The sequence below is a fragment of the Leucoraja erinacea genome, chromosome 20, assembly GCF_028641065.1.
Source record: "Leucoraja erinacea ecotype New England chromosome 20, Leri_hhj_1, whole genome shotgun sequence".
NCBI classification, from domain to species: Eukaryota; Metazoa; Chordata; class Chondrichthyes; order Rajiformes; family Rajidae; genus Leucoraja; species Leucoraja erinaceus.
The window spans coordinates 22,978,859-22,998,788 of record NC_073396.1 but is presented as its reverse complement, the minus strand read 5'-3'; the positions used below and the strand labels follow the sequence as shown (position 1 = coordinate 22,998,788).

Genomic DNA, 19,930 nt, shown 5'->3' with positions numbered 1-19,930 from the left:
CTTTAAGTGAGCTTGGTAACTAATCCTCTGCAAATTGTGCAAATTTAGGAAGCTGAAATGAAACTGGGCTCTTAAGAAATATAGAGTGAGCAAGAAAAAAAGCCAAATTGGCCAAAATGGAGTCTTGAAATGGCTTTGGCAGATATGGTTAAGGAAAATCAAATGGCATTTTATACTTATATTAAGAACAAGTTGGTAGGTAGGGAGAGAGTAGGACCATGCAAGGACAAAGGAGGAAATTTGTTCTGGAGACAGGAGAAATGGGTGAGGGGTGAGGTACTAAATGAACACTTTGCATTGGTATTCACCATGGACAACATGGAGGTTGTGAGATCAGTGTGGCCGATGCTAATATTTGAGGACACGTTGAGATCTAGAACGGGGAGATGTTGGGTCTATTAAAGAGCATTCAGGTGAGATAATGTCTTAAAATAGCGGAGTTAGGGGATATGGGGAGAAGACAGGAATGGGGTACTGATTGGGGATGATCAGCCATCATCACATTGAATGGCGGTGCTGACTAGAAGGGCCGAATGACCCACTCCTGCTCCTTTTGTCTATTGTCTATGAGATTGATCCTAGGTTATCAAGGGAGACAAGAGAGGAGATAATTGGGGCCTCGACAAAGATCTTTTTTATCCTCTCTAGCCAAAGACGAGGTCTCAGAGGACTAGTGAGTAGCCAAGGTACACAAAAATGCCGGAGAAACTCTATGGGTGCAATTGAACCATTGAAACAAGACTTAATCTCTCCTCAAATGAAACAAAGTAATTTAATTTAAAAAAAAATTTCATGTGGTTACATGTAATTTTGCATGTGGTTTTTTAGGAATTTCTTTTGGACATGGAGAGTCATGGAAACAAATGCGAAGATTTACTTTACAGTGAATGTTCGCTACATAAGCCAAGGTCTGTCATGGTGTGCTGATCAGTTATGGTGTAAAGTTTTAAAACATTAACTCTGTTTTTCTTTCCACAGATGCTGCCTGATCTGCTGTGTGTTTCAAGCATTCTCTGATTTAATTCAGATTTCCAGCATCTGCAGTTTATTTGATTTTCTTTCATAGGTGCCTTTCGAAGGGCCTATTTCCTCCATGACTATGATGATTCTAAACCACTTTGTCTCCAATAGCTGGGATTTCAAACATGAATAGAGGATCACCATCTTGAAACATAAGATTGCCTTCATCATGCCTGGATCTTCCCTTTTCTTTAATTGTTGCAAAAGACCATTAAGTGTGCATAACATGCAAACGCAATTTAAAATAGTGCTTCACTTGTCAACCAACCTCATGGGTATGAGAAGGATTTTTGATTTCTGTACTTTGCTCTCATGATATAGAATAAAATGTCTAAAAGATTAACTGACATAAACGCAGTCTGACATGTGGTGCAGCAGTAGAGTCACTGCCTTACAGCACCAGGGACCCGGGTCCCATCCTGACTACAGGTGCTGAATGTCTGTACAGAGCTTGTACGTTTTCCCCGTGACTGCATGGGTTTTCTCTGGTTGCTCTGGTTTCCACCCACATGCCAAAGATGTACTGGTTTGTCGGTTAATTAGCTTTGGTAAAATTTCAAATTGTCCCCAGTGTGTGGGATAGCGCTAGTGTGCAGGGATCGCTGGTCTGCACGGACTCGGTGGGCCAAAGGGCCTGTTTTCGCACTGTATCTCTAAACTAAACAAAACTAAACTAAACATTTGGCATAGATAAGCATTTCACTTGCAACACACAATTTCAGAACGTGATTAGCCATTAAGTCAGTCTGTTAATTTTTGTCTTGTTGGTAATCTTCCACACAGCAAAACCTTCCAACTATCATGACTTTCATTTCTAAGAACATGTAATGGTCAATCTAAACCAACAGTCATCTAATGTTTACTTGTCCTGTTTTTACATTAATCGGAACTGTACAATGTCAATGTCCCTTGTGCATAGGGAGTGGATGGGAAGGTGGGATAACAGAGAACGGGTGATCGAGAGTTGGCATTGACCCGGTGGACTGAAGGACCAAATTCCATGTTGAATCTCTAAACTAAATCAATGTTTGCTTGTCTTCCTCTACTGCAAAACATTGTATGAAATGCACTTTGTAATTTTGCAACGGTGTCAGTTCTGTTTGTTCAATAGATTTGAAAGGCCAACCACTCAAGTCAAATGTATGACATTTCCACAACATCTCTGGACAAAATGTAGGTGGCCTAGCTTTGTGGTCATTGGAGATATTTGTGCTTAAAGAAACGACCATATTTTCTTAGAAACACCGTGCATCCAAGCATATTTCTTCAGAATTCTACCTGCTCCTCTTTTGAAATTTGGTTACGCTCATGGAGACAGAGAGTCATACAGTGTGGAAACAGGCCCTTCGGCCCAACGTGCCCATGCTGACCAGCATTCCCCATCTACACTAGTCCCACCTGTCTGCGTTTGGCCCATATCCCTCTAATTCCAGCCGGGTGCAGGCCATGGAGAAGGATGGGGACTGCCGAGGACAAAGGAGGGACCCGGAGAGGGGGAGGCTACAAAGAACAAAGAGGACCCGGCGTAGGGCGGTGGAGGGGGGGGGGGGGGGGGGGGGGGGGGAGGGGCAGTAGATAGGATAGTTCAGTGAAGTATTGTAACTTTGTCGGTGCCAAAACGTGGCGAGGCTTGTGTACTGCCTGGTGAGGTCTGCTGTATGATTTTACCGGGTTGCATGCAAAGCAAAGCATTTCACTGTATTGTGACAATAACGTATTATTGAATCATTGAATCATTTCTGCTGCTGTCTCTGTTTGGTGTCGTTCGCCTGACTGAGGTCAGTTGACAGGGCTCCTCACCACGGGGAGGTCGACAACATGAGGCATAGATCAACAAACAGCTCAGCACATAATTTTCTACTGCGCTGTCCTCCCGCCACCCTGGAGGAGGGGTAGACCTCACAGCCCTCGTCAACAGCACATTGAACTGGCTACAGCGCCTGGTGAGCGTTACATAACTGCTGCTGCCTCAAATGCAAGACAAAGATTGAATCATTGAGGACATTCAGAGAGCTGCAATGTATGAAACCTGAAATAAAAACAGGAAATGCCCCAGTAGGTCCGATAGCACATGTGGACTCATTGGTGAATCAGAGGTGAGATATATCAGTATCTGACCTCCAATGAATTCTGAAATTTCTTTCTTTATTCCAGAAATCAGAAACTATTAAAACAGAGAACAAACAGTACAGCTCAGGAATGGGCTCTTCAGACCACATTGCCTGTGCCCTTCGAATGGCTGGAACAGATAGAACACGTTTGTAGGGATATGGACCAAACGCAAGGGGATGGATCTAATGTAGATGGGATATGGAACGTGTTGGTTGGTGTGAGCAAGTTGGGCCAAAGGGTCTGTTTTCCCTCTGTGTGATTCTACGACTTTATGACACTATGAGAAGGTATATCTCTTGGTCAGGTTCATGGATGGGAAAGGATTGGAGGGATGTGAACCAAACACAGGCAAATGGGATCAGATCTAGTAGGCAAATAGATCAGCATGGACATGTCGGGCTGAAGGGCCTGTCGCTGCGCTGTATAACTCTATGAAGGCATCCAAACGTGAGAATTTGGTCCTTTGGACTACGTGTTAATGTTTAATTAATTAAACTGTGTAGCACTGCTCACAGTGAAGTGTAACGTCTTTGTCTGAGCCACGGAAGACCATTTACAGTGACGGGTCGAACTCATCTTCACTTCTTAAGTGAAAGGATTTCTGTTTGATTGTTAGAGTGCGAGTATAATGAATGAATCATGTCTTTCCTGAGCCTGTTTGTTACGGACACAGTCACACTAATCCTTTTCGCACTTCTGGCTGTGTCCTGTCTGATGTATTTGTACTCTGGGTGTAAACGCTCAGTCGTTTACAAGCTGCCACCGGGTCCGTCTCCTCTGCCGCTGATCGGGAACCTACACACACTCGACCTGAAGATGCTGCACAGGAGTCTCACCGAGGTAAGGTACTTATGTATTGGCCATTGTATCCCAGACTACTGTGGGCTGGAATGCTATGAAGGGAACAAACTTACTGAATCAACTTTTTGTGCATGTAGAGTTAAAACATGGGCCATAAGTCCATAAGACCATAATACATAAGAGTAGTGGACTTTAAAACTGTAGAATTAAACCATTCGACACATCAAGTCCACTTTGCCATTCAATCATGGCTGCTTTAATTTTCCCTCTCAACCCCATTCTCCTGCCTTCTCTCCGAAACCATTGACACTAATCAAGAACCTGTTGATCTCTGTTTTAAAAATACCCAATGTCTTAGCCTCCACTGCCATCGATGATGCTCACAGAGGCAAGTGGGGTTGGTGGGTTAACTGTGCCTGTCCTCTTCCAGCCTCGTGGTTTAATTACTCCACAATTTAGCAGCTCTCTCTTTCTCCCTCGCTCTCTCTCTCTCGCTCTCGCTTTGTGAGACAGCAGCTCCACCAGTTGCACTGTGCTGAATCTCTTAATGATATGAATCTCCAAATCATAACAAAGCTTAACGTCGGGGAGGGTGTGGTGGAGACACCCCTCAAACGAGAGAAGAGATATCACCCCAGTGGGGCCACATGATTGGCAAGGGTGCCGGGTATTATTATGGTTTTTGGGAACACTACACCGTTAATTAGTGTATGTATAGCCGTGGAGAATGTCAGAGGGATTTTGCACAGGTCTTGTTTTGTACAGGAAAGAACTGCAGATGCTGGTTTAAAATTGAAGGTAGACACAAAATGCTGGAGTAACTCAGCGGGACATGCAGCATCTCTGGAGAGAAGAAATAGATGACGTTTCGGGTCGAGACCCTTCTTCAGACTGATGTCAGGGGAGTGGGTGATACGGAGATAAAATGTAGTCGGAGACAGTAAGACTGGTGGGAGAACTGGGAAGGAGGAGGGGATGGAGAGAGAGGGAAAGCAAGGGCTATCTTTTAGTTAGAGGAGTCAATGTTCATACCACTGGGGTGTAACAAAGAGGAAGATGAATGAACTTTATTGCCTTTCCTCACAGTGGGAAACGTTGATTCTGCTGTGGGGGATGTTCATGTTAAATTCTATCGTGTATTGTGTTCTTTTTATTTGTATGGCTGTACAGTAACTCAAATCTCACTGTACCAGTTGGTGCATGTGACAATAAATGTAACTTGAACTTGAACTTGAAATCGAGCTATCCAAACAAAATATGAGGTGCTGTTCCTCCAATTTGCGCTGGGCCCCACTCTGACAATGGAGGAGATCTAGGACAGAAAGGTTAGATTGGGAATGTAAGGGGGAGTTAAAGTGCTGAGCAACTGGGAGATCAGGTAGGTTTAGGAGCAGAGGTGTTCGGCAAAACGATTGCCAAGCCTGCGCTTGGCCTCGCCGATATGCAGGAATAGACACCTGGAACATCAGATACAGTAGATGAGGTTGGAGGAGGTGCAAGTGAACCTGAAAAGACTGTCTGGGTCCTTGGACGGAGCTGAGGGGGGAGGTAAAGGGACAGGGGTTGCATCTCCTGCAGTTGCAGGGGAAAGTACCTGCGGAGGGGGTGGTTTGAGTGGGAATGGACAAGTCGACGTGGGAGTTGCAGAGTGAATGGTTTTGTACATATTTTTTAACCTGAATAAAGTTTATTTTGATTATTTAAAAAATTGTATTGATGGGATGCCCCTCATTCCCTTTCAGTTATCTGAGCAGTATGGACCTGTCTTTACCATTCAGCTGGGGCTGGAAAAAGTGGTGGTCCTGACGGGATACAAAGCAGTGAAGGAGGCTCTGGTGGATCAGGCGGATGAGTTTGCAGAGAGAGCAAAGGTCCCAGTGTTGGAAATGCAGGCAAACGGTTACGGTAATGGCCACCTCCTGTGCTTTCTGACAAAGCCCTGATGTTGTTTTACTATTGCCAAACATTGAAGCTGTTCATGGTCATAAATTCATAAGTCATAGGATTATTGATCGATTGGTTAATTGATCGATTGCTTAATACTTTATTATGAAATAGAATGGAATGGAATACGTTATTGTCACATGTGACAAGGCACAGTGAAATTCTTTACTTGCATACCCAATGTGTACAAATAGCAGCCACCTACAGCACTGACAAAGTTACAAAGTAACTCCTCCTTTAATTATTATCACGTGACGTCACAGAAATTCTATGTTTTGCTTCCTTTACACAAAGTATGCAAAAAGTATAGAAAGGGGGAATTTTCTTAGCCAGTGGGTGGTAAATCCGTGGAATTCATTGTCACAGACGGCTGTCATTGGGCATTTTTTTTAAAGCGGAGATTGACAGGTTCTTGATTAATAATAATAAAAATAATAATAATAAACTTTATTTCAGACTCAAGGTCCAGACAAGGGACAACATTACATAAAAAAACATTGCATATAAAAACATCATAAAATACACATAAAATCTAAGTATATAAATTATAAATTATATATTAAAAAACCCCACAATACATGAATTAAAATCCAGAATAAAAAAGAATGATCAATGTCCTACAACGAGACAACGATACCAGTGTCTCCACAACTGGGATCCGTAGCGTGTAGCGCAAAACCTTAATTACATTTTTAGAGTCATTTATCCTGCAAATTAATTTATACATATGATTCCTTAGGATAGCTTCTAAAGTACTGACTCCTGCAGCCACAAACATGCTACTAGCACTACACCATCTAGGTTTCGTTAAAAGTGTTCTCAAGGCATCATTGAAGGACACCTTTAGTCTCTGCAAACTTGTCTTTCCATAGTTCGACCTCAGGTGTGCAGTGTAGAGTGGTGTGTGTCAAAGTACGTTAGTAAGAGCGTCAAAGGGTTCGGGGAGAAGCCAGGAGAATGGGGTTGAGAGGAAAGTTAGATCAGCCGAGATTGAATGGTAAAGTAGACTCGATGGGTTGAATGGCCTAATTCTGCCCCTATCACTAATGAGCATCAGTGCAGAGCTATGTAAAATCAATTTCAGAGCAGATGAATTCCAATGCCAAAGTATTTAGTAAATTACTGCAGCGGGATAACCAAATGGAAACTATAAAAACCATTGAAACAAGACTTAATCTCTCCTCAAATGAAACAAAGTAATTTAATTTTTAAAAAAATTTCATGTGGTTACATGTAATTTTGCATGTGGTTTTTTAGGAATTTCTTTTGGACATGGAGAGTCATGGAAACAAATGCGAAGATTTACTTTAATGACATTACGCAATTTTGGCATGGGCAAGAAAACGATCGAAGATAAGATTACTGAGGAGGCCAAATATCTGGTGCAAGAAATCGAATCTCACCAAGGTTGGAAACGTAATTTCATTATTTTGATCACAGTAGTACCTTGTCTTGAACAAAAGGTAACACAGGGGCATAGATGGTCGAGCTGCTACCTCACAGTTCCAGAGAACTGGGTTCGATCCTGACCTTCGGCCCACTTAGTCTGCACTTGACCAATGATCACCCATACACTAGTTCTCTGTTATCCCACTGTTCATTCAATTAGGTTGAATTTAGTTTGGTTTAGTTTCGTTTAGCGATACAGTGTGGAAACGGCCCCTGCAGCCCACTGAGTCCGTGCCAACCAATGATCACCTGTACAATAGTTGTATCCTACACACTAAGGACAAATAACAAAAGCCAATGAACCAACAAACCCGCATGTCTTTGGAATGTGGGAGGAAATCGGAGCACCCGTGGATAAAACACACATGCGGTCACATGGAGAACATGCAAACTCCACACTGACAGGACCCATAGTCAGGATCATACCCAGGTCTCTGGCACTGTGAGGCAGCTACCCTACCACTGTGCAGCCCCAATGTTTTATAATTCTGTTTATGGTCCTGCATTAAATTGTACATTCATTGTACATCTCTCCCTCCCTTGCTGTCTCTGTAGCCCAGGTACACTACATACACTGGCTCTCCCTTGTCCATTCTACATGTTACTTCTTCAAAAAATTCCAGAAGATTTCTCAAGCATGATTTCCCCTATGTCAATCCATGCTGACTTGGACCAATCCTGTTACTGCTATCCGAATGCGCCACTATTTAATCTTTGATAATTAACTCCAGCATCTTGCGCTTGAATGCATTTCGTTGTCTCTGTACTGTACACTGACAATGACAATAAAAATTGAATCAGATCTTTCTCTTTCCCCCCTTTCTTGAAAACTGCGATAACATTTGCTACCCTCCAATCCACAGGAACTGATCCAGAATTTATAGAACATTGAAAAATGATCACCAATGCGTCAACGATTTCTAGAGCCACCTCCTTGAGTACCCTGGGATGTAGACCATCAGGCCCTGGGGATATATCAGTCTTCAGTCCCATCAGTCCACCCAACACCATGTCCAGTTGAGGTGACGGGCCTGTTGCTGTTCTGTATGACACTATCAACATAACACAGAAAATAAGTATGGGGTTAACAAAGTCAATGTGGATTTCAAGGAAGACATTTTCTTTCCTCTTTCGTGTCTTGGCATTGAAATTCTTGTCTTCGCCTGTTGAACGTTGCCGGGGTTGAATGCTTTGGTTTCACGGTCACACCGAGTAAGTGTCCGGGGACAGCTGAGTGCGGCTCCCTCCCACTTGCCACCAACGTTAGTTGCCCTGACGCCACTTTACTGAATCCGCAGCCAAGAGGTGGCTCCTCACTCGTCGCCGCCGCCCTCGCTGACACCTTTAACTTTCAGGTTTCAGGAGGAGGGTTTAAACAGAGGCGAGTGGGGCTGAAGGTGAGAGACACTGCGGCCCGGGACCCTGATCTGGGACGCTGACAGGAGCGAGTAGTCAAGGGGAGCCCAGAGATGGCGTTGGGCAGCGCCTTCCCGCTGGACGCAGCCACTTTACTGATCCTCGGCGCCCTCTCCCTCTTGCTCCTCCTTTACTTTCGCCGCGGCTCTAAGTGCCATGGAGCGCTCAACCTGCCCCCGGGACCCCCTTGTCTGCCCATCATCGGTCACCTGCACCTGATGGATCTGAAGAAACCCCACGAGAGTCTCATGGAGGTAAGAGGGAGCGGGAGGAGGCAGCAATGGGGGCCCGTTGTGTTCCCCACTTGCGCCCAGCGCTTGAGAGAAGCATCGCTGTCTCTATGTTGCTGCCGCTTAGATTCATCGCCCCAGAAATCTCAGCACTCCTGAGTTCAGTTTCACAACTTCCATCATTCACCGCTTGTAATCAGATGTTACCCGCTCAGATAAACCCGGCAGGATGTCCACTTCACACGGGCACAAAGTGCTGGAGTAACTGAGCGGGCCAGGCAGTATCTCTGGAGAAAAATGATGGTTGATATTGCGCATCGGGACCATTCAGACTGCTTTCTCTGGAGAATCTGCCTGACCGGCCGAGTTACTCAAGCACTTTGTGTCTCTTTTTGGTATAAACCAACATCTGCTGTTCATCTTTTTAACAGGAGGTCCACTTGACCAGATCATCTCCAAGTCCCTGACCCACAATTGTCTACTGATATTATTAACTCTAGATGTGAAGGAAGGAACTGCAGATGCTAGTTTAAACCGAAGAAAGATACAAAATGCTGGAGTAATTCACAAGGGCAGGCGGCATCTCTGGAGAGAAGGAATGCGGTGACGTTTTGGGTCGAGACCCTTCTTCTGAGCAGTTACCCATTCCTTTCCTCCATGGATGCTGCCTGTCCCGCTGAGTTATTCCAGCATTTTGTGTCTATCTTTAGTTAACTCCAGAGCTGTCTCCCTGATCATCCCTTTAGACACATTCCGATGCAGAACTCCCAAACTGTTTTCTGTTCACAAGCCATCTCTTTTTCGTATACTAGGTGGCCACAGTGGTGTAACAGAGACAGAGACCTGGGATCGATCCTGACCTCGGTGGCGGTCTGTTTGGAGTTTGTACATTTTCCCTCTGACCTTGCCTTTTCCACATTGCTAGCAAATTTGCCATACACTCATACCAAAAATGCAACAAGACGCACAACTACATAAATGTTAACAGAAATATCCACCGCAGCGGCTCCCCCACGTTCCTCCCTGTAATGGAAGGCAATAAAGTATTGTCTTCTTTCCTCCTTATTCTCCTATGGACGGGGCAGTCGAACCATCTGCAGTCTGGGCGATTGAAGCTCCCACAGTCGGCGATCGAAGCTCCCGCGATCGTGGTGGTCGAAGCTCCTACAGTTGGAGCTCCCAAAGTCGGTCCCTAACCAAGGGACCGCGATCTCCACGATGTTAAGTCTGTAGGCTCCCGCGGTTGGAGCTCCCAAAGTTGATCCCCAGCAAGAGGCCGCCAGCTCCACGATGTTGGGCCGCAGCGCGGACAAGATACAAGATACCAGATACATTTATTTGTCACATGTACCATTTGGTACAGTGATATGTGTGGTCGCCATACAGCCATACAAATAATAAAGAGCACCGAATACGATAGTCTTTAACACAGACATCACCACACAATGGGATCAAAATTTCCCACTTAACAACAGACTGAAAACAACAAAAGAAGAAAAAAGACGAGACAGACTATTGGAATGACCAGGTGGGTGATACTGGCTTTTCCACTAAATGGTATTCATGTTATTCCCTTTATACTGTGTCTGTACACTGTGGATGGATCGATTATAATCATGTATTGCCTTTCCGCTGACTAGATACAATGCAACAAAAGCTTTTCACCTTACCTTGATAGACGTGGCAATAAATAAATTGAATTCATAAACTCAGCTTTAGGGGCTAGTGGAGTCAAGGGATATAGGGAGAAGGCAGGCACGGGTTATTGATAGGGGGCGATCAGCCATGATCACAATGAATGGCGGTGCTGGCTTGAAGGGCCGAATGGCCTCCTCCTGCACATATTTTCTATGTTTCAATGTTACAATGGGACCAGCATACGTTCCCTGTAATAGTGTCCAGATTCCAACTATCTACCGCTTAAGAGGTTTTTCCTCATTTCATTCTCCTCCTCATTTTGTACCTGTGCATTCTCCATCAACTAAATCAAAGGGAACACTATCCCACTATCCATTCCATCCACACCTCTCAACACATTCAACCATTCCTTGTGCTGCTCAACTTAGATTATTAGCTCCTGGTATGGCTGTGTTTCAGTTTAGGAATCTCATCCTTCTGCTCAATTCTCCTTCCATCCTTGCCCTCCCATATTTGGTGACCCTTCCCAACTTGACAAACTAATTTACTCTCTCCCCCCCCCCCCCCCCCCCCCCCCCCCCCCCCCCCCCCCCCCCCCCACCCTATCATGCCTCTGCACGCCTCCAATTTAGTCCTCTTGGGCATCTGATGGTCAAGACTTTCACTATCGACTGCCCTGCGACGGTGTTGATATTGTGTTTAAATTGGAGATGCCCTCCCCAAAACCTCATCATCACTCCCTTCAAATCACTCTTTAAAGCCTACATTTGGTCTGCCTCACTCTTGGCCCATATCGTAGTCTGGATCCACAGCAATGTAGATGATCTTCAACCATCTTGAAAGGGCCTAACAAATTCAGATGTTAGAGACACAAGAGACTAAAATCCTGAGGAACAAAAAACAAAGTGCTGGAGAAACTCAATGGGTTAGGCAGCATCTGCGGAGGGAAATGGAGAGACGACATTTCCTGTTGGGTCTCTTCTTCAGATTGGAGTTTCAGAGGTTAATTAGGGATGGGCGGTATATCCTAGGATTGGCTACATCCAATGAATTAATAATTAAAAAAATAAAGGAAGGAATTAATTGTTCACGGAATCTTGTTCCTCCTGTTTAAGCTGTCTTAAGAGAAGTACGGCCCAATCTTCAGCATCAAGCTTGGAACCATGAAGGCTGTGGTCATGACCGGCTATGAGACTGTGAAGGATGCTCTCATCAACCATCCCAATGAGTTTGGAGGAAGAGGTCACATACAAATATTTGATGACTTATCAAAGGATCATGGTAACTCTCATCTTCATCGTATCCAAACCTTTAATTATGTTTGGTTGCATCCTCATTTGGTTCTGTTAACTGGAGTCTCGCTGGTGGCTTGTTTTTCTAAGGTGTAAAACTTTAAAGGACTTTGGACAACACCTTATTCTTTAAGTGAGCTTGGTAACTAATCCTCTGCAAATTGTGCAAATTTAGGAAGCTGAAATGAAACTGGGCTCTTAAGAAATATAGAGTGAGCAAGAAAAAAAGCCAAATTGGCCAAAATGGAGTCTTGAAATGGCTTTGGCAGATATGGTTAAGGAAAATCAAATGGCATTTTATACTTATATTAAGAACAAGTTGGTAGGTAGGGAGAGAGTAGGACCATGCAAGGACAAAGGAGGAAATTTGTTCTGGAGACAGGAGAAATGGGTGAGGGGTGAGGTACTAAATGAACACTTTGCATTGGTATTCACCATGGACAACATGGAGGTTGTGAGATCAGTGTGGCCGATGCTAATATTTGAGGACACGTTGAGATCTAGAACGGGGAGATGTTGGGTCTATTAAAGAGCATTCAGGTGAGATAATGTCTTAAAATAGCGGAGTTAGGGGATATGGGAAGAAGACAGGAATGGGGTACTGATTGGGGATGATCAGCCATCATCACATTGAATGGCGGTGCTGACTAGAAGGGCCGAATGACCCACTCCTGCTCCTTTTGTCTATTGTCTATGAGATTGATCCTAGGTTATCAAGGGAGACAAGAGAGGAGATAATTGGGGCCTCGACAAAGATCTTTTTTATCCTCTCTAGCCAAAGACGAGGTCTCAGAGGACTAGTGAGTAGCCAAGGTACACAAAAATGCCGGAGAAACTCTATGGGTGCAATTGAACCATTGAAACAAGACTTAATCTCTCCTCAAATGAAACAAAGTAAGTTAATTTAAAAAAAAATTTCATGTGGTTACATGTAATTTTGCATGTGGTTTTTTAGGAATTTCTTTTGGACATGGAGAGTCATGGAAACAAATGCGAAGATTTACTTTACAGTGAATGTTCGCTACATAAGCCAAGGTCTGTCATGGTGTGCTGATCAGTTATGGTGTAAAGTTTTAAAACATTAACTCTGTTTTTCTTTCCACAGATGCTGCCTGACCTGTTGTGTGTATCAAGCATTCTCTGATTTAATTCAGATTTCCAGCATCTGCAGTTTATTTGATTTTCTTTCATAGGTGCCTTTCGAAGGGCCTATTTCCTCCATGACTATGATGATTCTAAACCACTTTGTCTCCAATAGCTGGGATTTCAAACATGAATAGAGGATCACCATCTTGAAACATAAGATTGCCTTCATCATGCCTGGATCTTCCCTTTTCTTTAATTGTTGCAAAAGACCATTAAGTGTGCATAACATGCAAACGCAATTTAAAATAGTGCTTCACTTGTCAACCAACCTCATGGGTATGAGAAGGATTTTTGATTTCTGTACTTTGCTCTCATGATATAGAATAAAATGTCTAAAAGATTAACTGACATAAAACGCAGTCTGACATGTGGTGCAGCAGTAGAGTCACTGCCTTACAGCACCAGGGACCCGGGTCCCATCCTGACTACAGGTGCTGAATGTCTGTACAGAGCTTGTACGTTTTCCCCGTGACTGCATGGGTTTTCTCTGGTTGCTCTGGTTTCCACCCACATGCCAAAGATGTACTGGTTTGTCGGTTAATTAGCTTTGGTAAAATTTCAAATTGTCCCCAGTGTGTGGGATAGCGCTAGTGTGCAGGGATCGCTGGTCTGCACGGACTCGGTGGGCCAAAGGGCCTGTTTTCGCACTGTATCTCTAAACTAAACAAAACTAAACTAAACATTTGGCATAGATAAGCATTTCACTTGCAACACACAATTTCAGAACGTGATTAGCCATTAAGTCAGTCTGTTAATTTTTGTCTTGTTGGTAATCTTCCACACAGCAAAACCTTCCAACTATCATGACTTTCATTTCTAAGAACATGTAATGGTCAATCTAAACCAACAGTCATCTAATGTTTACTTGTCCTGTTTTTACATTAATCGGAACTGTACAATGTCAATGTCCCTTGTGCATAGGGAGTGGATGGGAAGGTGGGATAACAGAGAACGGGTGATCGAGAGTTGGCATTGACCCGGTGGACTGAAGGACCAAATTCCATGTTGAATCTCTAAACTAAATCAATGTTTGCTTGTCTTCCTCTACTGCAAAACATTGTATGAAATGCACTTTGTAATTTTGCAACGGTGTCAGTTCTGTTTGTTCAATAGATTTGAAAGGCCAACCACTCAAGTCAAATGTATGACATTTCCACAACATCTCTGGACAAAATGTAGGTGGCCTAGCTTTGTGGTCATTGGAGATATTTGTGCTTAAAGAAACGACCATATTTTCTTAGAAACACCGTGCATCCAAGCATATTTCTTCAGAATTCTACCTGCTCCTCTTTTGAAATTTGGTTACGCTCATGGAGACAGAGAGTCATACAGCGTGGAAACAGGCCCTTCGGCCCAACGTGCCCATGCTGACCAGCATTCCCCATCTACACTAGTCCCACCTGTCTGCGTTTGGCCCATATCCCTCTAATTCCAGCCGGGTGCAGGCCATGGAGAAGGATGGGGACTGTCGAGAACAAAGGAGGGACCCGGAGAGGGGGAGGCTACAAAGAACAAAGAGGACCCGGCGTAGGGCGGTGGGCGGGGGGGGGGGGGGGGGGGGTGGAGGGGCAGTAGATAGGATAGTTCAGTGAAGTATTGTAACTTTGTCGGTGCCAAAACGTGGCGAGGCTTGTGTACTGCCTGGTGAGGTCTGCTGTATGATTTTACCGGGTTGCATGCAAAGCAAAGCATTTCACTGTATTGTGACAATAACGTATTATTGAATCATTGAATCATTTCTGCTGCTGTCTCTGTTTGGTGTCGTTCGCCTGACTGAGGTCAGTTGACAGGGCTCCTCACCACGGGGAGGTCGACAACATGAGGCATAGATCAACAAACAGCTCAGCACATAATTTTCTACTGCGCTGTCCTCCCGCCACCCTGGAGGAGGGGTAGACCTCACAGCCCTCGTCAACAGCACATTGAACTGGCTACAGCGCCTGGTGAGCGTTACATAACTGCTGCTGCCTCAAATGCAAGACAAAGATTGAATCATTGAGGACATTCAGAGAGCTGCAATGTATGAAACCTGAAATAAAAACAGGAAATGCCCCAGTAGGTCCGATAGCACATGTGGACTCATTGGTGAATCAGAGGTGAGATATATCAGTATCTGACCTCCAATGAATTCTGAAATTTCTTTCTTTATTCCAGAAATCAGAAACTATTAAAACAGAGAACAAACAGTACAGCTCAGGAATGGGCTCTTCAGACCACATTGCCTGTGCCCTTCGAATGGCTGGAACAGATAGAACACGTTTGTAGGGATATGGACCAAACGCAAGGGGATGGATCTAATGTAGATGGGATATGGAACGTGTTGGTTGGTGTGAGCAAGTTGGGCCAAAGGGTCTGTTTTCCCTCTGTGTGATTCTACGACTTTATGACACTATGAGAAGGTATATCTCTTGGTCAGGTTCATGGATGGGAAAGGATTGGAGGGATGTGAACCAAACACAGGCAAATGGGATCAGATCTAGTAGGCAAATAGATCAGCATGGACATGTCGGGCTGAAGGGCCTGTCGCTGCGCTGTATAACTCTATGAAGGCATCCAAACGTGAGAATTTGGTCCTTTGGACTACGTGTTAATGTTTAATTAATTAAACTGTGTAGCACTGCTCACAGTGAAGTGTAATGTCTTTGTCTGAGCCACGGAAGACCATTTACAGTGACGGGTCGAACTCATCTTCACTTCTTAAGTGAAAGGATTTCTGTTTGATTGTTAGAGTGCGAGTATAAATGAATGAATCATGTCTTTCCTGAGCCTGTTTGTTACGGACACAGTCACACTAATCCTTTTCGCACTTCTGGCTGTGTCCTGTCTGATGTATTTGTACTCTGGGTGTAAACGCTCAGTCGTTTACAAGCTGCCACCGGGTCCGTCTCCTCTGCCGCTGATCGGGAACCTACACACACTCGACCTGAAGATGCTGCACAGGAGTCTCACCGAGGTAAGGTACTTATGTATTGGCCATTGTATCCCAGACTACTGTGGGCTGGAATGCTATGAAGGGAACAAACTTACTGAATCAACTTTTTGTGCATGTAGAGTTAAAACATGGGCCATAAGTCCATAAGACCATAATACATAAGAGTAGTGGACTTTAAAACTGTAGAATTAAACCATTCGACACATCAAGTCCACTTTGCCATTCAATCATGGCTGCTTTAATTTGCCCTCTCAACCCCATTCTCCTGGCTGCTCTCCGAAACCATTCACACGCATCAAGAACCTGTTGATCTCTGTTTTAAAAATACCCAATGTCTTAGCCTCCACTGCCATCGATGATGCTCACAGAGGCAAGTGGGGTTGGTGGGTTAACTGTGCCTGTCCTCTTCCAGCCTCGTGGTTTAATTACTCCACAATTTTAGCAGCTCTCTCTTTCTCCCTCTCTCTCTCTCTCTCGCTCTCGCTTTGTGAGACAGCAGCTCCACCAGTTGCACTGTGCTGAATCTCTTAATGATATGAATCTCCAAATCATAACAAAGCTTAACGTCGGGGAGGGTGTGGTGGAGACACCCCTCAAACGAGAGAAGAGATATCACCCCAGTGGGGCCACATGATTGGCAAGGGTGCCGGGTATTATTATGGTTTTTGGGAACACTACACCGTTAATTAGTGTATGTATAGCCGTGGAGAATGTCAGAGGGATTTTGCACAGGTCTTGTTTTGTACAGGAAAGAACTGCAGATGCTGGTTTAAAATTGAAGGTAGACACAAAATGCTGGAGTAACTCAGCGGGACATGCAGCATCTCTGGAGAGAAGAAATAGATGACGTTTCGGGTCGAGACCCTTCTTCAGACTGATGTCAGGGGAGTGGGTGATACGGAGATAAAATGTAGTCGGAGACAGTAAGACTGGTGGGAGAACTGGGAAGGAGGAGGGGATGGAGAGAGAGGGAAAGCAAGGGCTATCTTTAGTTAGAGGAGTCAATGTTCATACCACTGGTGTGTAACAAAGAGGAAGATGAATGAACTTTATTGCCTTTCCTCACAGTGGGAAACGTTGATTCTGCTGTGGGGGATGTTCATGTTAAATTCTATCGTGTATTGTGTTCTTTTTATTTGTATGGCTGTACAGTAACTCAAATCTCACTGTACCAGTTGGATCCTAGGATTGGCTACATCCAATGAATTAATAATTAAAAAAATAAAGGAAGGAATTAATTGTTCACGGAATCTTGTTCCTCCTGTTTAAGCTGTCTTAAGAGAAGTACGGCCCAATCTTCAGCATCAAGCTTGGAACCATGAAGGCTGTGGTCATGACCGGCTATGAGACTGTGAAGGATGCTCTCATCAACCATCCCAATGAGTTTGGAGGAAGAGGTCACATACAAATATTTGATGACTTATCAAAGGATCATGGTAACTCTCATCTTCATCGTATCCAAACCTTTAATTATGTTTGGTTGCATCCTCATTTGGTTCTGTTAACTGGAGTCTCGCTGGTGGCTTGTTTTTCTAAGGTGTAAAACTTTAAAGGACTTTGGACAACACCTTATTCTTTAAGTGAGCTTGGTAACTAATCCTCTGCAAATTGTGCAAATTTAGGAAGCTGAAATGAAACTGGGCTCTTAAGAAATATAGAGTGAGCAAGAAAAAAAGCCAAATTGGCCAAAATGGAGTCTTGAAATGGCTTTGGCAGATATGGTTAAGGAAAATCAAATGGCATTTTATACTTATATTAAGAACAAGTTGGTAGGTAGGGAGAGAGTAGGACCATGCAAGGACAAAGGAGGAAATTTGTTCTGGAGACAGGAGAAATGGGTGAGGGGTGAGGTACTAAATGAACACTTTGCATTGGTATTCACCATGGACAACATGGAGGTTGTGAGATCAGTGTGGCCGATGCTAATATTTGAGGACACGTTGAGATCTAGAACGGGGAGATGTTGGGTCTATTAAAGAGCATTCAGGTGAGATAATGTCTTAAAATAGCGGAGTTAGGGGATATGGGAAGAAGACAGGAATGGGGTACTGATTGGGGATGATCAGCCATCATCACATTGAATGGCGGTGCTGACTAGAAGGGCCGAATGACCCACTCCTGCTCCTTTTGTCTATTGTCTATGAGATTGATCCTAGGTTATCAAGGGAGACAAGAGAGGAGATAATTGGGGCCTCGACAAAGATCTTTTTTATCCTCTCTAGCCAAAGACGAGGTCTCAGAGGACTAGTGAGTAGCCAAGGTACACAAAAATGCCGGAGAAACTCTATGGGTGCAATTGAACCATTGAAACAAGACTTAATCTCTCCTCAAATGAAACAAAGTAATTTAATTTAAAAAAAAATTTCATGTGGTTACATGTAATTTTGCATGTGGTTTTTTAGGGATTTCTTTTGGACATGGAGAGTCATGGAAACAAATGCGAAGATTTACTTTACAGTGAATGTTCGCTACATAAGCCAAGGTCTGTCATGGTGTGCTGATCAGTTATGGTGTAAAGTTTTAAAACATTAACTCTGTTTTTCTTTCCACAGATGCTGCCTGATCTGCTGTGTGTTTCAAGCATTCTCTGATTTAATTCAGATTTCCAGCATCTGCAGTTTATTTGATTTTCTTTCATAGGTGCCTTTCGAAGGGCCTATTTCCTCCATGACTATGATGATTCTAAACCACTTTGTCTCCAATAGCTGGGATTTCAAACATGAATAGAGGATCACCATCTTGAAACATAAGATTGCCTTCATCATGCCTGGATCTTCCCTTTTCTTTAATTGTTGCAAAAGACCATTAAGTGTGCATAACATGCAAACGCAATTTAAAATAGTGCTTCACTTGTCAACCAACCTCATGGGTATGAGAAGGATTTTTGATTTCTGTACTTTGCTCTCATGATATAGAATAAAATGTCTAAAAGATTAACTGACATAAACGCAGTCTGACATGTGGTGCAGCAGTAGAGTCACTGCCTTACAGCACCAGGGACCCGGGTCCCATCCTGACTACAGGTGCTGAATGTCTGTACAGAGCTTGTACGTTTTCCCCGTGACTGCATGGGTTTTTTCTCTGGTTGCTCTGGTTTCCACCCACATGCCAAAGATGTACTGGTTTGTCGGTTAATTAGCTTTGGTAAAATTTCAAATTGTCCCCAGTGTGTGGGATAGCGCTAGTGTGCAGGGATCGCTGGTCTGCACGGACTCGGTGGGCCAAAGGGCCTGGTTTCGCACTGTATCTCTAAACTAAACAAAACTAAACTAAACATTTGGCATAGATAAGCATTTCACTTGCAACACACAATTTCAGAACGTGATTAGCCATTAAGTCAGTCTGTTAATTTTTGTCTTGTTGGTAATCTTCCACACAGCAAAACCTTCCAACTATCATGACTTTCATTTCTAAGAACATGTAATGGTCAATCTAAACCAACAGTCATCTAATGTTTACTTGTCCTGTTTTTACATTAATCGGAACTGTACAATGTCAATGTCCCTTGTGCATAGGGAGTGGATGGGAAGGTGGGATAACAGAGAACGGGTGATCGAGAGTTGGCATTGACCCGGTGGACTGAAGGACCAAATTCCATGTTGAATCTCTAAACTAAATCAATGTTTGCTTGTCTTCCTCTACTGCAAAACATTGTATGAAATGCACTTTGTAATTTTGCAACGGTGTCAGTTCTGTTTGTTCAATAGATTTGAAAGGCCAACCACTCAAGTCAAATGTATGACATTTCCACAACATCTCTGGACAAAATGTAGGTGGCCTAGCTTTGTGGTCATTGGAGATATTTGTGCTTAAAGAAACGACCATATTTTCTTAGAAACACCGTGCATCCAAGCATATTTCTTCAGAATTCTACCTGCTCCTCTTTTGAAATTTGGTTACGCTCATGGAGACAGAGAGTCATACAGCGTGGAAACAGGCCCTTCGGCCCA

The 19,930-nt window shown here is 43.8% G+C and overlaps 1 protein-coding gene across 4 annotated transcripts; it reads left to right on the top strand.

Annotated features, from left to right (window-relative positions):
- Window positions 1–2,501: 2,501 nt before the first annotated feature.
- Window positions 2,502–19,051, top strand: LOC129706963 (cytochrome P450 2C5-like). 4 transcript variants are annotated; one of them, XR_008725116.1, is made up of 6 exons: window positions 2,504–3,972; window positions 5,676–5,838; window positions 7,135–7,284; window positions 11,726–11,891; window positions 17,251–17,416; window positions 18,533–19,051. XR_008725116.1 is itself a non-coding variant. In XM_055651652.1 (4 exons), exons 1-4 carry the CDS (start codon window positions 3,772–3,774, stop codon window positions 11,800–11,802), a joined length of 591 nt encoding a protein of 196 aa, XP_055507627.1. In that variant the 5' UTR covers window positions 2,504–3,771; the 3' UTR covers window positions 11,803–12,797. The 4 variants fall into 4 exon arrangements, 2 of the variants coding, with proteins under 2 accessions (XP_055507626.1, XP_055507627.1); XR_008725115.1 differs by lacking the exon at window positions 18,533–19,051 and having other exon boundaries at window positions 17,251–18,379; XM_055651652.1 differs by lacking the exons at window positions 17,251–17,416; window positions 18,533–19,051 and having other exon boundaries at window positions 11,726–12,797.
- The last annotated feature ends 879 nt before the right edge of the window (window positions 19,052–19,930 follow it).